The 16,479-nt window shown below is 43.0% G+C and overlaps 2 protein-coding genes and 1 long non-coding RNA gene across 11 annotated transcripts in view; 1 reads left to right on the forward strand and 2 right to left on the reverse strand.

The window, feature by feature from the left end:
- Positions 1–1,244: 1,244 nt before the first annotated feature.
- Positions 1,245–4,454, reverse strand: tmem251 (transmembrane protein 251). 3 transcript variants are annotated; one of them, XM_058065232.1, is made up of 3 exons: positions 4,296–4,409; positions 4,128–4,208; positions 1,245–1,851 (listed from the first exon to the last, which is right to left on the reverse strand). In XM_058065232.1, exon 3 carries the CDS (start codon positions 1,841–1,843, stop codon positions 1,490–1,492), a length of 354 nt encoding a protein of 117 aa, XP_057921215.1. In that variant the 5' UTR covers positions 1,844–1,851; positions 4,128–4,208; positions 4,296–4,409; the 3' UTR covers positions 1,245–1,489. The 3 variants fall into 3 exon arrangements, with proteins under 3 accessions (XP_057921215.1, XP_057921212.1, XP_057921213.1); XM_058065229.1 differs by having other exon boundaries at positions 4,052–4,208; positions 4,296–4,407; XM_058065230.1 differs by having other exon boundaries at positions 4,128–4,454.
- LOC131120499 (uncharacterized) lies at positions 4,417–14,522 on the forward strand. The gene is made up of 4 exons (XR_009127058.1): positions 4,417–4,767; positions 5,125–5,217; positions 10,042–10,195; positions 11,704–14,522. It is a non-coding gene; the product is annotated as an uncharacterized LOC131120499 (long non-coding RNA).
- The window catches only part of LOC131120346 (runt-related transcription factor 2-like), a 116,346-nt gene continuing 114,111 nt past the window's right edge, over positions 14,245–16,479 (reverse strand). For all 7 annotated transcript variants that reach the window (XM_058065220.1, XM_058065225.1, XM_058065219.1 and 4 more), the window contains one exon: positions 14,245–15,530. In XM_058065220.1, the coding sequence (XP_057921203.1) occupies positions 15,049–15,530 (482 nt within the window). In that variant the 3' untranslated portion in view covers positions 14,245–15,048. The remainder of the gene's footprint in view (positions 15,531–16,479) is intronic.

Raw genomic sequence — 16,479 nt, forward strand, 5'->3', positions numbered from 1 at the left:
GAACTCGTAGAGGGGGAAAGAGTCATCGGGGACTGCTCATTTGGTGAGTACTTTTTAGGTTTGCCTTTCTTTCATCAGCTGACGGAAGCCTGAAGAGCCATCTTACATTGGAATGTTCTAATAGTAGACTTTAGTAAATACACTGTTCATAACACTCACTAGCATGCAGGAGATATTCTGTAAATAGTACTGCAATACCGCTCATATAGTTTGTAAATGGGGGTGTGACGATACACAGCTCACAACAGGGGAGTTTATCGTTTCTTAAAAAACGTAAAGTGAAAAAATATGTGACAGGACAAAGAAAACCTTTACATTTTTTTAACTGAGCCACACGTTTTTAAAATGATGTGTGTATAAATCTTATTCATGGACTAACAAGACATGAACCTTTTTATTTTGTGTTATATATTACAGCAGGTGTTTTAGTTCAATAAAAAACGAAAATATATACATTACACATGATGGAATTATTTTACAAATATTACGTGTAAGTGATTATATTTATGATGGAAATGTAAGGGTTTGATTTTGAGCTTCTGGGTATGTCTGTCTTCAGTATACAACCATAAAATAAACATAGTTTTCTAGAAATTATTTGAGTGGAGTGATTTTTAAGATCACAAAAAGTCAAATAGACAATAGATGTTGAAATTGTTCTGTTATTCAAATGTATTTGCACTAACATTCAGTGGAACCTCCGTTAGCGTACACCCAGTTAGTGTTTCTGTGAATGTCAAAAAAGTTTGCGTACACTTTCACACAAAATGGGTCACATTTTAACAATTACTTTGGCGGTTTCTGCTGTGTATTCATATTTGTCAGCGCTTCCCCTGTTCAGGTTCATAGATAAGCTGGAGCCTATCCCAGCTGCCCTTGGGCATGAAAATCGCAGTGAGGTCCAAGCTCATATTCATGGCCACAACATGCTAGCGATATGCTCCACCTTAAAGTACTTTTTATTTGCTTGATTATATTAATTATCTATGTTTAGTATGACCTTAATGTGTTAAAAATTATTCACATTCTTCCTTTGCTACAGAAGATGAAGATAGCGATGAAGATAGCGATGAAGATGACGAGGCAGAGAAACATCAAAACTCGGACCTTCCACCCTCTGCTAAAAGATCCAAAATGTAGCGACTGAAAGCGCTAACTACTTTTTCACTAAAAGGTTCATCTTCCACTGTCATTTATGTTGTAAATAAAAAAAGGAATCTTGGATGAATCAACAGTGTCTCACATAACTGTCTTTTATCCTCATTTTATTTGACAGATTACATTAAAATTCAACACAGAAGATCATCAAATTAAATCAGAAGAGTCTTAATCAATTCCAGCGTGATTAGGTAAGACCAAACTGGTCTCCCCTCAAGCTAGGTCTCACTGCTCCTCTGAGATCCTTTAATGGTGTCTGACAAAACATCTCCTGTCACGTGACACGAAACGTCTAATAAAGTGTCCATACTGGTGTTCCAGTGGGGTCCAGTCACGTGTCAATCAGCGGCGGGCTGCTGTGATTGGGTGGCTTGCAGAGCAGCGAGAGGCAGATGGGTAGGACGCAGTATCCGATGGCGCGAGGGTTTGCCCTCGTGCAGGAGAAGAGGAAGAGGAAAAGTTGCACGTAGGGGAGCAAGATGGCCGCCACCCAGATCCACACAGGAAGTGCTACTAAGCGAGCATGGATGCTTTGACTGGGCGGAGAGGACGGCCGGATCTCGGCACTCTGCACGTGCTCCAACCGGAAACGCTGGACGTCAAAGACGTAATAGACGGCAAGAAGGCTCGTAAGCAAGTAAAGCGCCATGCCCAGCCATCCCATCCGCTGGCGGAAGTTCATCATCCTCCATGCTGTGGAGAAAGACAAATATGTTGGTTGGAGTCAAGCGGGCAACATTTTACACTTAACTACTGTACATAAAAAAAATGCATTTGGACAAAACACAACCCCAAAACGTCTTTGTGCCAGAAAATGTGTCTCGGGTTCTGAATATTAACATCTTATATGATTACACTGGGGAACAATATTTTTTCAACTTTCTGTTGCATTGGATTTTTTAACTGATTCTGAATGATTTTTAGGTGCTGATTTCAAATCTGAAATTAGTTTTTCTCCATAAGCTCTAGTTTTCATGCAATTTGAGATAGATGAAATAGTCTAAATATATGAACTTACGTAACCCAAATCTATGCGTTTTGAGATTATATACATAGATTCCATTCCTGTTCCAGTTTTCAAAGGTTTGCCTTCATTAAACGATAAAGACATTGGACATGATACGAACGAGGAAGACAGTTGTGACAATGAATTGCCAGAAACTGATCCGAGGAATGTTCTTCAGAGACTGAATCTCCCCCAGTCCCCAAGCCTCTTCCCCAAACTGAACTGAATGACTTAGTTTGGGATTTAGGTCTTTCAAAGAAAGCAGCTGAGCTTTTGGCATCAAGATTACAAGGCAAAAATCTTGTTGATCACACTGTTAAAGTGTCATATTACAGAAAGCGCGACCAGCTTTTTGTGACCTTCTTTTCTGAAGACAGACAGTTTGTTTACTGCCATGATATCCCAGGTCTTCTCAAAGAACTGGGTGTTCCTCACTATGATCCAACTGAATGGCGGCTCTTTATAGACAGTTCTAAACGCAGTCTCAAGTGTGTTCTTTTGCATAATGGCAATGTTTACGGGGCAGTGCCTGTAGGTCATTCAGTTCATCTGCGGGAAGACTATGATGACATCAGAATGGTCATGGAATTCTTAAAATATCGTGAGCACAACTGGATCATTTGTGTAGACTTGAAAATGGTAAACTTCCTTCTTGGTCAACAGAAAGGTTTCACCAAGTTTTCATGTTTCCTCTGCATGTGGGACAGTCGAGCACGAGACAGACACTGGGTCCAGAAGGACTGGCCTGTTCGTGAAACCCTTGAAGCAGGCATGCCAAATATCACACATGACCCAATTGTTGACAGAGATAGGATCATCTTTCCTCCTCTGCACATCAAACTAAGTTTGATGAAACAATTTGTCAAGGCACTGGATACCGAAGGTGAATGTTGTCGTTCGAGAAGATCAAAGCATGTGTGTTTGATGGCCCACAGATTCGAACCCTCATTCGTGATGATCAGTTTGTTGCCAAGATGACCGCCTTGGAGAGGGCAGCATGGTTATCCTTTGTGGCAGTCGTTTAGAACTTCCTTGGAAACAACAAGGCAGAGAACTACAATGAACTTGTGAACAGAATGCTCCTCGCTTTTCGTGCTCTCAGGTGCAACATGAGCATCAAGCTTATTTCTTGAACAGCCACCTTGACCAGTTCCCTGAAAACCTGGGGGCTGTGAGTGACGAACAAGGAGAGCGGTTCCACCAAGACCTAAAGATCATGGAAGAACGCTACCAAGGTCGCTGGGACAAAAGTATGATGGCCGACTACTGCTGGAGTATTAAACGAGATTGCCCAGATGAAGTGTACAAACGCAAATTCCTGCCTGACTAAAATACTGTACTGACAGAAAGTGATAAGCGTTATTAGCTGTGATTGACTCTTATCTGAAGAACGTTGTAAATTATGCTTATTTCACGTTGCGATAAAGACTGTTTTCTGAGAAACGCTTCCAGAAAAACATATGGCACTTCTAACAATGGTGTACTTTAATCTAAAATCACATTTTAATGTTCTGTTTCTTTTGCCTTGTTAAATATACTGATTTGTGGCTGACATTGCAATATCCTATAATAATGCTCGATTTTTTTCTATTTTTAATAAAAATTAAAGATTGCATAAAATCTGTAGCTTGCAGAAAAAAACTAACTTCAGATTTGAACTCAGCACACTTAAATTGACTAAAAACAAGTCTTACTTTAAATGCAACATTTTGAGTGTTCCCCAGTGTTATCGTCAACATTTTTACTGTAACAAGAATATTTAACCTGTACAGACGTAATGTTTACACATTAGGGTTCCCACGACATCGCTGTATTATCCGATAGGTGTTCAATACAGTTGTACTCTTTCATTTCAAACAAACGTAAACTCGATGAACGTCTACTCACTTTTATTTTACTACGTCGTGTTCCCATGAGCGGCATGTCCGTCTTTCAAAGAATGAAAAGGTGAAAAGACTCTTACCCTACTTTAGATCGACTTTGCCACATTAAATGCCTGCTTCTTGTGTTGTCGTACAGCCAGACATGGCTCGTCTCTTACTTCCTGTTTTGTCACGTGACAGTTGAAACCAGCTTTAGTCGGGTGTGTGTCCCCATCGTGTGTTCATATGCAGTACTGCAGGAAACGTACATGCTTTTGAGCAAGGATTGTAGACAGTCCACATTCAATGTATCCACCGGCTCTTAACTAAATGGCCTCAGGTCCAATGTCTGAAGGGGTACGTGACTGTAAAACATTTGGGAACCCCTGGCCTCCACCGTAGCCAGAAAATGGTGAAGCCTGATGATGTAATGAGAATCAGGTGGTGTCCCATTTCTTAGCGGCTTCTTCCACTTGGCCCTCAGATTTAAGGGGTAGAGGAAGGGATTCAGACGGATTCATTGTCTGATACAGCACTGTTATTATACTCCCACTAATGTGTGCTAAACGCACCCTTGGTTTATATTACCAACCTAGCTTCCATGGTCATTAATCATCATTGTAATGACTTAGTTTCACCGCTAGAGGGGTTTAGAGCCCAGACAGACACCCTTGACGTGCTGCTGCTGTAGTAGGAAGTAGCACTAGATGTGGAATCAATGTACCCAGGAACAAAGTTCAGGTAATGTTTTAAATGTTATAAATACAGCAAAATATTGTATATTATCATGGATGTACCATTTTAGGGTTTGAGTCTCAACAGATGTTGCTACATTCAACCTAGCAAGGGACTGAGGTTTTGGGTTTTAAGAGGTTACGGTTCAATATCGATAAGGGTTTAGATTAAAGGTTATGGTCTGTAGAGTTTGGTTTAAGGGTGAGTGTTAATTTGAAGGGTTTTTAATCGGGGTTAGCGTTAGGATTAATGGTTGGGGGTTATAGAGTAAAAGTATTAGACGGAGGTATATCTAAAGGGGCGGAGCTGCAGTGTGGTGATTGGTGTGTTGATTGGTGGATAATTATGTCGTTCATCTCGCAGGAGTTCCCATTCCAGACTGTCCTGTGCTGTGCCGGACTGGCCCGCCTGGTGTAAACCTGAAGGTATACGGCGGGGGTCTTCAATTAAAATTGAGTAAGTTCCGTTTATGCCATTTTTTCACAACAAAGTTGACTTTTCACCCTCTCAAACAACGTCTTTCTGTCGAAGATTAGCGATATAAAAATGGATGGCTAGATCGTTCGCGGCAAGTAAACAAACAATTGGTTCATTTTGAGTGACGTCACCGCGTTAGCCGTCACGTGAAGTACGTACTAGCTAGTTAGTAATTACCGCTGCCATAAAGAGCATCACTGAGGTTTGTTGATAGCTAGCATCTTTTATCTACTCACAATTTGACATGTGTGCCCCCACGTATCAATATTGTGGCTTTTTATGGGCGTGCCCATTTGTGGCTTTTGGTGAATAGCGGGGGTGTTTAGTGGGTTAAGTTTGTGTTGACTTTCTCTAAAGTTTCATCACACTCAAACATCCTTCCGATTAATTGCTATAATTAGCGCTCACATGGTTCCACTTGATGAAGGGTGAAGGTCGACGAGGGTCTCATGGTCTTCTGGCTACCTTGAAGAACCTTATAGCGTATTGTGCGGTTTGGAGCTAAAAGGTACCATATGATATGTTAGCAAGGCTCTGCTAATAAAATCATACTGTCTGCCATCTCCATCATCATCGATAAGCGTCACGGCGGGAGGTTCCAGACGAGCTGAGTGATCTGATCACACGGGTTGGGGGGGGAGTGATGGCTGCTGACAGGCATAAATAGAGGCTTCCATGCCAGGGATCAAACACCATCCCTGCGTCTCCACTCTCTCATTAGGATGGAAAAGCCGAGCGCCGCCATCCGATCCGTCTCCACTTTTCCTCAAAGGAGTCTCACTTGAAAAGACGAGCGTCCGTCCAAGTTACAATGGCGCTGTTTGCCGAGGCCGCGCCGCGCCAGAATCAACAGTCAAAGAAAATAAACGCAGCCCGCCTGGCGTTTCAACGGCAGGCAGGAAATATGTTTGCTAATTAGTAGCTCCACATTGCCGCCTTTGGATCCTGCTGCGGCCGTCCAACATCATTCTCCACGCCGGCTAATATACGTCAAACACACTCCACGTTCATCTGTTATTACGCTTCCCCGTGGAGATACGAGCCGCCGGCCTTGGCCACCATCGCCGTGTGGAGGTTTTGTGATGAAAACAAACCACCGCGTTTTGACGTGTGATCCAATTAAAAAGTGGCGACCTCAGCCCAGGCTGCAAATCAAACGGCAAACTGAAGATATTATTCCTCGGAGACTCCAAGCAAGCCCGCGTCCGATAAAACATGATCAGCAAAGACGGCAGACGTTTCTTTGGAATTGTTTATTATTTGAAAATGTCTAGCCCACGAAAATCATACAGCGTCTACAGTGGAGCCTCATGGGTTTCATGAAGGCTACAGTTTGACCCTGGAACAGATTATTTCTACATTTAAACAATTGGCTTGAAATGAATTATATATATTATAAATTTAATTTATTATGATATAAATTATTTAGGCGGCACGGCGGGCGAGTGGTTAGCGCGCAGAGCAGGGTTCAATTCCACCCTCGGCCATCTCTGTGTGGAGTTTGCATGTTCTCCCCGTGCATGCGTGGGTTTTCTCCGGGTACTCCGGTTTCCTCCCACATTCCAAAAACATGCTAGGTTAATTGGCCACTCCAAATTGTCCATAGGTATGAATGTGAGTGTGAATGGTTGTTTGTCTATATGTGCCCTGTGATTGGCTGGCCACCAGTCCAGGGTGTACCCCGCATCTCGCCCGAAGACAGCTGGGATAGGCTCCAGAACCCCCCGCGACCCTCGTGAGGAAAAGCGGTAGAAAATGAATGAATGAATAAATTATTTAGAAATAATCTGTTCCAGGGTCAAACTGTGGTCATAACGTGTTTGTCTTACTTGTCATTATTGTCATTATTAAATTATCACTTTTTCCATCTGTTGATTTTTGACAAAAATGGTAAGGGGTTAACCTTATGTTTTTTGTTTTTTCCCAAAAATTTTTCAAATGCACTTTTCTGCTGCAGGAGAATGTAGAAAACCTCCCACATGATCATCAGAGGTCCTAGCAGAACAAAAGGAAGGCTAAAATTGTCACTTAAAAAAAAAGTGCTTATTTCTGTTGTTGTAGGTTTCTTTTGTCAAAAATCACCGCCCTCAAACTCTGTCATTTTATGCACTTTTTGGGTGCTTCTGGGGCCCCTGTTGAGTGTGTGTGAGGTTTCCCCTGTTTTTTTTTTTTACCATAAAAGTGCATTTTCAGCAAGTTGAAAAAAAATGACATACTAACCCCTTACGTTTTTTGTCAAAAATCACCGCCCTCAAACTCTGGCATTTTATGCCATTTTTGGATGCTTCTGGGTCCCTGTTGAGTGTGTGTGAGGTTTCCTTTTTTTTGACCAGAAAAGTTCATTTGAAGCAAGTTGAAAAAACTGAAAAAAAATGCGACATACTAACTCCTTACGTTTTTTGTCAAAAATCAGCGCCCTCAAACTCTGGCATTTTATTATTATAAGGTTTCCCTTGTTTTTTTGACCAGAAAAGTTCATTTGAAGCAAGTTGAAAAAACTGAAAAAAAACCCAGAAAAAAACGACATACTAACTCCTTACGTTTTTTGTCAAAAATCAGCGCCCTCAAACTCTGGCATTTTATGCGCTTTTTGGGTGCTTCTGGGGCCCCTGTTGAGTGTGTGTGAGGTTTCCCCTGTTTTTTGACCAGAAAAGTGCATTAGAAGCAAGTTGAGAAAAAGTGTGAAAAATTTAAGGGGTTACCCTTATGATTTTTTGTTGTTTCTTTTTTCAAATGATTTCAAAAGCTTATTTGAGCTGCAGGAGGGTGTAGGAACCTTCCCCATCATCATCGGAGGCCCTGGCAGAACCCAAAGAAGGCAAATATTTCCACTTGTGTTAATTATTGTGTTAATTTTTGACAAAAATGTTAAGTTTGTGGTTTTTGTTCTAATTTTTTGAAATGCTTTTTTCTGCTGGGGGATGTAGAAACCTCCCACACAATCCAAAGACGGGTTGAACTGCCCCCCTTTCGCTAGAATATTCCTCAGTTGCTAACCAAGTAGATGAAACTAACATTTGCTAATCCCGAGTCTAACGTTTTTAAGCTGTTGTCCTGCTAGCGAAATCCCAGGCCAGACTTAAAGTTGAAAGGTTTGGAGAAATTGTGTCATCATTTGTGGTCGTGATGCAGGAAAAGAAGCCCAAGTATCCAATCAGACTCAGATGAGCGGCAGGACGTCAAAGGAAGCTAGATTGGGTTTCACAGACAGTCCAGGTTGTGGTCCAGGTTGTGGTCCCGGTGGGCCCTTGATGTTGTGGTGAATCTTGACAAGGATTATTATTAGGATCATTATTGATCTGCCTGGCGTACGCCTGCGGTTTCAGACCTGACGAGCTTGCCAGAAGGAGTTTTTGGCAGGTTGTCCAGCAGCTTGTGGTCTCAGGTGGTCTGGTGGTCAGGACGTGTGATGAACTTCTTCTCGTATGAAGATAAGAAGAAACTTATTTCTGAGTGACTTCCTTTCTGCCAGGAGTTTCTTTCGGGTCTGCTGAAGCGTGTGAAGGATGATGATGATGATGTGTGACCGTGATGAAGTCAGGTATGATACCTGCAAGAACCACAAGAACCCCCTCAGAACCCCCTCAGACCTCACGCAGAAACATTTTCATCATTCCGGTCTGTAAATCATTCCTCGGCGTCAAGGAATATTCTTTTTTCCACACACAAACGGTAAAAACAGGAGCCTCCGACAGGGCTGACGCTCCTTGGAGACCAAGACGATCCAGACTTGATGGCGGTTCACCCCCCCCCCCCCCCCTTCCCAGCTACTAAGGTGGACCTTTCCAAGCCAGTCAAAGATCCTCTATATGACAGGAGTGGTTAAAAATAAACACGTGACAGAAAGCAATTAGCAGCACAAATTTGCTCCAATGAATCACCAGGTTAGAAGAAAAGGGGGCGGGGTCAGGCGTTTATGCTTAAAGACATGGGGGGTGGGATGGGTGGGATGGCGGGGGTCCTGGCGACGGCCGACTTAAGGTCTGCTTTGCATGAAGTCTTGGCAGCGAGCGAGCGTATCTTCATGTCGCGTACCCTGGCCTTGGCTGCCATGTTTCTGACAGCGAGGATGAAGAATAATTTGAAACAGGATGGGAGGGGGGGGGGCGTTTTGGTCCCGGGGACAAAGCTTGTCTTTGTTTGTGTGTTGTTGCTCTCCATGGTACTGACATTTGTCATTCTGACACGGTTCTTCTTTTGACATTTACAGTACATTTATCTGGCACTATTTAGGCCATAAATAAACTTGCCCCCCCCCTAAAAAAAAGGCTTCCAAGGTGGGGAGAGGGTCCTGAATGTTGTAGCTCAAGCGCTGACCCGGTGTGACTGCAAAATTCTGGTCTCCGTTGCCAGCTCATCATTTCTTTCCAAAAAAGACATTTATGAAAAGGGGCGGGGGCGAAGGTGGGGGCGGGCAGGATGGGTGGGGGTCTGGCATTGATTTAGCTGGAAGAGGCAGCAAAAAAAAGTGTTGGTGGAACTCAGAGCGGCGCTAACTTAATAAGCAACAAGCTAGGCTGCCTTTGCTTTGCGTCTGCCTGGGTGGGCGCACCCCCAATCCCCAAACCCCCGCCCCCCGACACCCACCTCCCACATGTCCCCACTAGCGGCCACTGGAGTGCGCCAGAGTACACACTTGTTGATGGACTTGAAAGAAGCAAGTCAGCATGACTGAGGGCGGGGCTTATGAGGGCAGATGGGCACCTTGGCCACGCCCACCCTGCTTTCATGCATGGAGTTATGTTGACAAGACACTTTGGACATTAATTATTCATCTTTGGTTTTCTCCATCCATCCTCTAAGAGGCGCCAGTCCCGAGTGTACCCCGCCTCTCGCCCAAAGTAAGCTGGGGTAGGCTTCAGCACGCCCTTACGACCCCCCCCCCCCCGCATAGAAAACGAATGGATGGACAAACATCGGCATCGGAACTTGTTTGGCACCAGAGTAAACATACCAGGTAAGTTGGCATGCATGTACACAGATATTCATGTAAATATTCATGTAATATCTTCAATATTAACAAGATCCGGAGCCCCCCCCCCCACCCCCTCCCGAACTACTTTGATGCCCCCAAATGACCTCCAAGTCTGGTAAGTCAGTCAAAACCGCGGGGGGCTCGTAATTCGCTGTGGATGACTATGCATATTTTGGATCGTGGTGTCCCGGGGTACCCACTGAAAGCCCCCCACAGATGCCCCCCAAGCAGGGGTTCGAACCCAGATTTTGACCGTGTGGCCAACATGCTAACCATGTAGCCACATGTAATTAGGTGTATTCAAGTAAAATATTTGCTTGGTTTGACTTAAAAATGTATAGTATAAAAAAATATAATAATAATAAATATAATTATTTGAAAATAATAATAAAAATAAATAAAAGTATAAAGTGGGTCACGACTGAATGAAGTAAAATATGTCCTTGGTTTGACTTTAAAATTAATAGTATAAAGTTAAAATATATCATATTTTAGTATAATAAATATAAGAAAATAATAAATATAATTGTAAAAAAAATAAAAATAAATAAAAGTATAAAGTGGGTCACGACTGAATGACTATTGGACTATTGAAGTAAAATATTGCTTGGTTTGACTTTAAAATTAACAGTATAAATTAAAAAAATATAATATATAATAAATATAATATAAAAAATAATATAAACAATAATAAATATAATAATAAATAAATATAATAATATAATAATTTAATAATAATATAGTAAAGTATATAAGTAATAAGTATAAAGTGGGTTACGACTGAATGACTATTGGACTATTGAAGTAAAATATTGCTTGGTTTGACTTTAAAATTAATAGTATAAATTAAAAAAATATAATATATAATACATATAATATAAAAAATAATATAAATAATAAATATAATTATTAAAAATAAATAAAATAAAAGTATAAAGTGGGTCACGACTGAATGACTATTGGACTATTCAAGAAAAATATTGCTTGGTTTGACTTTAAAATTAATAGTATGAATTTAAAAAAATATATGTAATATAATAAATATATAAAACTAATAATATAAACAATAATAAATACAATAATAAATAAATATAATAATATAATTATTTAATAATAATATAGTAAAGTATATAAGTAATAAGTATAAAGTGGGTCACGACTGAATGACTATTGGAAGAAGCCCAGTTGATCCCCCCCCCGCCCCGATGTAAATGTCTTCTTTAAGTTCGTTACCAAAGACTAGGAATGGGGGGGTGGAAAAAGGTAAAACCAGGAGGAGCTTATTTTTTTCCTTCCTTTTTTTTCCATGCAATTTAAATTCAGGGAAATCCCTGAATTAATGTTGAAAACACCTCCTATCCACCCACCGCCGCCCCCGCCCCCCTACCCCCCTTACCCCGCTCTGCTCCACTCACTCCGATGGGCTCTATTATGTCTGGGAATAATGTAAAACAGCTTCCCTGCATGTCCGTGTCTCTCTGGTTTCTCAGCACAGCTCGGAATGACAGTTAAGACGGCGGACCACCCCTTCCTACCCCCCCCCCCCCCCTCCCCACTCCACCCTCCAGCCTGTCGCCACCGACCCGATCCAAACACAACGTGGGTGCAGACAGAGCGGCAGGCCGGAGGTGACATCGCTCGTTATTCCTCCTTGTGAGCAAAACACGGAGAGAAGCGGCGACGACAACCTTTGGACCACCGAGGTGGTCCGAGGACACGTCAGAGACCAGGACGTCATAAAAGTCCGGATTTATTCTGGAAAGGAAAGAAACTGTACAATCATCACAAAGCCAATTCCACTCACTGGTGTCACTGTCCCTTTAAGAAGAGGAAAGGAACAACATATGACCTTTTTTGGTTGGTGGGCGGGGCCTCCATGAAAACAAACGTCCAAGATTCCAAGCCATAAAATGTCTTGATACTCAACACAAAGGACGGCAACAACAAAAAAGCTTTTGGAAAACATTTGGAAATTCCCACAGATGTGGGTAGTTATCGGGAAGAAAAAACAATCGTTCCAAACGATCTGAAAGCTTTTTATTTGCTTTCTTGAGTTACAAGACAAAAACGTTTAGGCTGCAGGGAAGGGAATGTCGCTTGTGGACAGAATCTCAGCTTCCATGCGGGGACGGCTTCGTGCAAAGCTTAAGACCAAAATAACTCGGTGAAATCACCGCTTGTGATCGTATTTGATGAAAACATCTGATGTTAGCCGTGTGCTAGCTAGCTAGCTAGCTCAGTGTGTGTGTTTACATAAGTGCTTCATCAAGTCTTTTATTTCTTTTGCGGCAAACTCAAAAAGTTTGTTCCTGGCGCTTTAGTGCAAAATATTCTCCGTCCTGAGGGCCCCAAGGGAAGATTTTTTATTTTTTAATGATTTGTCTATGAATTTAGTAGGAAATCATACAAAAATGATGTAATGTGCTTGGTACCAAACATTCCACAAAGATTGCAGAAACAGAACAGAACCTCTGTTTATGTTTTTAATGCCCAAAATATGTAAATCTAATTCATCTGTTCCAGATACCCATAAATATGAACTAAAATATTTTTTATAAGGAATAATAATTGCAAAAATAATTGCAAAAGAGGAATGGGTGGAAGATATTCTTGTACATTCTGCCGAGGGGGAATTGAATGATGTTTCTCACCTCCTTTATCAAAGTGCTGGGACCTCGTTTGGCCCCGTGGTGGGTTATACAGCAGCTGTACTCCATAAAAAAACAGCGAGTCAGCAACATTTAGGGTGCTTTGGTGGGCACGCCATTTCCTAGCACAGGGTAAGGGACCAGTTCAGGTGCAAAACAGTCAAAAAAAAAAAAAAATTGGCAAAGATTTTAGACAAAAACAGAATGATATGATAACTGGGGAGTACAAAAATAACCTTCCAAAAAAAGTTTTTATGCCCATTTTAAAAATGTTGACCACAGTTTGACCCTGGAACAGATTATTACTAAATAATTTATTCATTCATTTTCTACCGCTTTTCCTCACGAGAGTTGCAGGGGGGTGCTGGAGCCTATCCCAGCTGTCTTTGGGCGAGAGGCAGGGTACGCCCTGGACTGGTGGCCAGCCAATCACAGGGCACATATAGACAAACAACCATTCACACTCACATTCATACCTATGGACAATTTGGAGTGGCCAATTAACCTCGCATGTTTTTGGAATGTGGGAGGAAACCGGAGTACCCGGAGAAAACCCACGCATCCACGGGGAGAACATGCAAACTCCACACAGAGATGGCCGAGGGTGGAATTGAACCCTGGTCTCCTAGCTGCGAGGTCTGCGCGCTAACCACTCGACCACCGTGCCGCCCGGATTGGAAGTTCTAAATAGTAAAAGTGAAGCAACCTCCTGGATGCATACTAATTATGCTAATTAGATTAGAAATATTACTAAAATGGGTAAATATGGAATGCCGGATGAGACAAATAGTAAAAAAGAAATAAAATGCACAATTTTCTGTGGAAAATCCTACTAAATTCAGATTTTTTTGGAATACTGAATGTGCAAGATGGGACAAATGTTACAAAAATGAGAAGCCCTAAAATCGCTAGCATTGATATCGATATCGGCCGATTTCACTCATGTATCATCAGTATCGGCAGCATAAAACCCTGATGGGAACGTCCTTAGTAAAAAAAATAGTAAAAAATGAACCTTTTTGTCACCTGAAAATTGTGAATGAATTTTCATCCAAAATCCTTCTAAGCGATTTGCTGACAAAGTTCTGAAAGTAGCGTCGTCGGAGAACGATAAGATGGAAGCAAATTGGTATCACTTCAATGTTTTTAATAGAAATTCCACCATTTTTGTATAAAATGTGCTGGAAGCGACGTCATAGAGGATATGACAAAGACTTTTTTTTATTTTTACAAATTGCACATAACTTTTTGCACAAAATCCTACTGAATTCATTTTTCCGAATATGAAATGTTCTAGCAGCGACGTAACAGAGGATGACACAGATGGTAAAAAGAGACGTCCAAGTCCGCTAAAAAAATGGAAAATTCTTTTTTTTTTTTAAAAAAAGAAATTGCACTCATTTTTGTACAAAATGCTACTAAATTCATTTTGAATAAGAATAGGTTGAATAAGGTTGTGTTGCCAGTTATGAGCCAATCAGGCGAGAGGATGAGGTCATGTGATGTCTTTCATGGAGGATGACCAATAAGTGCTTCGATAAATCTTAACTACGAAGATGAAAAAGGACAAGAAGAGGCGAGCGTCAAACACTCGGACAAACTTTCACAAAGTCGTCTCTTTTACGGAAGCGAATCCAGAAGATCCGAGGGGGTCGGGAATGTTGGGGGAAGGGGGGGTCCAAAGTCATGGCAACTTTGCCGCTTGCGTGACCCGCCGGTGGACGTAGCGTCCAGCATGTGCACGTTTAACTGAGAGGACTTATTGCTGAATAAATATGTGAGGTTGGCTTCCGGGCGGACGCTCGTATCTTTGGGCGGCAGGAAGGAAAGTCTTAAATTATGTCACGTTTTTAACTTAGTCGCAAAGACGCAGCAATGTTTTCAAAAAATAGAATAGATAAGTTATGGCTTCATAAGTTAACAGGAAGCAACGTACACCTTTTAAATAACCGTCCTGTCAGTGCATCTGTCCCCGACAAAAAAACAAAGATGGCCGATGCAGAAAGCGACAGGATACGAAAGAAAAGGCTTCCCTTGCTGCGGCGTCGGCGTGGGAATTAGCTGCTGCTTGCCGCTCCGATTCCCAACATTCCAGGAAGACGAGTTCGCACAAGTCCAGACTTCGTCACTGACGAGCTTGTTAATAAAACATAAAAAAAAAAAAAAACCTTTCAGTCTCGTGCTGCTTCAGTAGGGCCGCCACACCGCCTCGTCCATGCCCCGCCCCCCCGTGTTGAGGATGGTGGGGGAGTTACTGTGACTCCCGTCCCCGTCCACCCCGCCCTCCGTCTGGCCCGGCAGGTTAGGGTTGACCAGCGAGGTGCCCGTGGAGGCGCTGGTGCACGGCGGCACCATGCGGGACGGCGAACGGTCCCCGCCGGGGACCATGGAGATCTGGTAGGACCCGGATGAGGCGCCGTAGTACAGGTAGGGGGTGCTGCTGGTCTGGAAGGGTCCGCTTTGGCTCTGGGTGGAGCCCGGGTACGGCGGGGGCAGGTACGTGTGGTAGTGGGTGCCGCCCAGCGACATGGCCGAGGTGACGGGGGGCGTGTAGGTGAAGGTGGCCGGGTAGTGCATGCGGGGGCTACTGAAGCGGCTCTCCGTGAGGGACGACAGGCCCGGGAACTGACGCTCAAACTGACCCGGGAAGGGGCTCAGGTCCGACGATCCTGGAAGACAAAAATGAGAAACCATTAGCTTCGGTGATGGGGCCATTTTGACAAAATAAACAAACCCTGAGGCGGACATTTTTTCAACATTTTTGGGGGGAAGAAGATGGAGGACTCTCATTTAAAGCGCTAAAAGTCACCATAGGAGTCCTCGCTTGTTAGCAAAAACAAGCAAATCTTATTGGTTAACTTCTTAAGTATATCCTCTGTTACATTTGACCCTGGAACAGACAATTCCTGTGGGAAAATGGTATCAGATTGTATTGTGTTTTCCACTTTTCTATTGTTTTATTCATCATCTTGCTGACAAAGCATCACACGGATTTATGTGTGTGTGTGTGTGTGTGTGTGTCGCTGTTCTTACATGTGTGTGTGTGTGTGTGTGAATGAATCAGGAGCCGCACATGTGGGAACACTTTGTGCCCAAACAGTTTCCATGAGATCCATAATGAGGCGGGTCTGAGCTCTGATGTGGCTCCTCCGCTTGCCTCCCGTCGGCTCCAGTGTGTGTGTGTGTGTGTCTCACCCTCACTTTGCTGCCCCCTATTAAGAAATACCCCCCCAAAAAACCGCTAACTGGCTGCGGTTGCGTGCGGCGCTGGGTGCGGAGTTTATAGCGAATGGGAGGTCCCCACTCCCACTCCCACTTTTGTCTCCCCTTAGTGGCGGAGTCCTGTTATGGCTTGCTTATCGTAAATCACAAGGCGTCTTCCATGTCGCCATGTCTGCTGGGGACAGACTAGCGGGGACCGGGGCAGGGGGGTGGATCAGCGTGTGTAATGTGCAAGCGTAGCTAGCGTCAGATAGCATATGCTGCCAATTAAGACCTTCTAAACATCTTCTTCCCACCACGGTCTGATTCCCGTAGAAGTAGTAGGTGTTGGGCTACGCCTTTTTAACAGCCCGGTTCGAATGCCGAGTGGCGTTTGTGATGATTCGCCAGAAGCGG

Source organism: Doryrhamphus excisus, chromosome 1, assembly GCF_030265055.1.
Source record: "Doryrhamphus excisus isolate RoL2022-K1 chromosome 1, RoL_Dexc_1.0, whole genome shotgun sequence".
NCBI lineage: Eukaryota > Metazoa > Chordata > Actinopteri > Syngnathiformes > Syngnathidae > Doryrhamphus > Doryrhamphus excisus.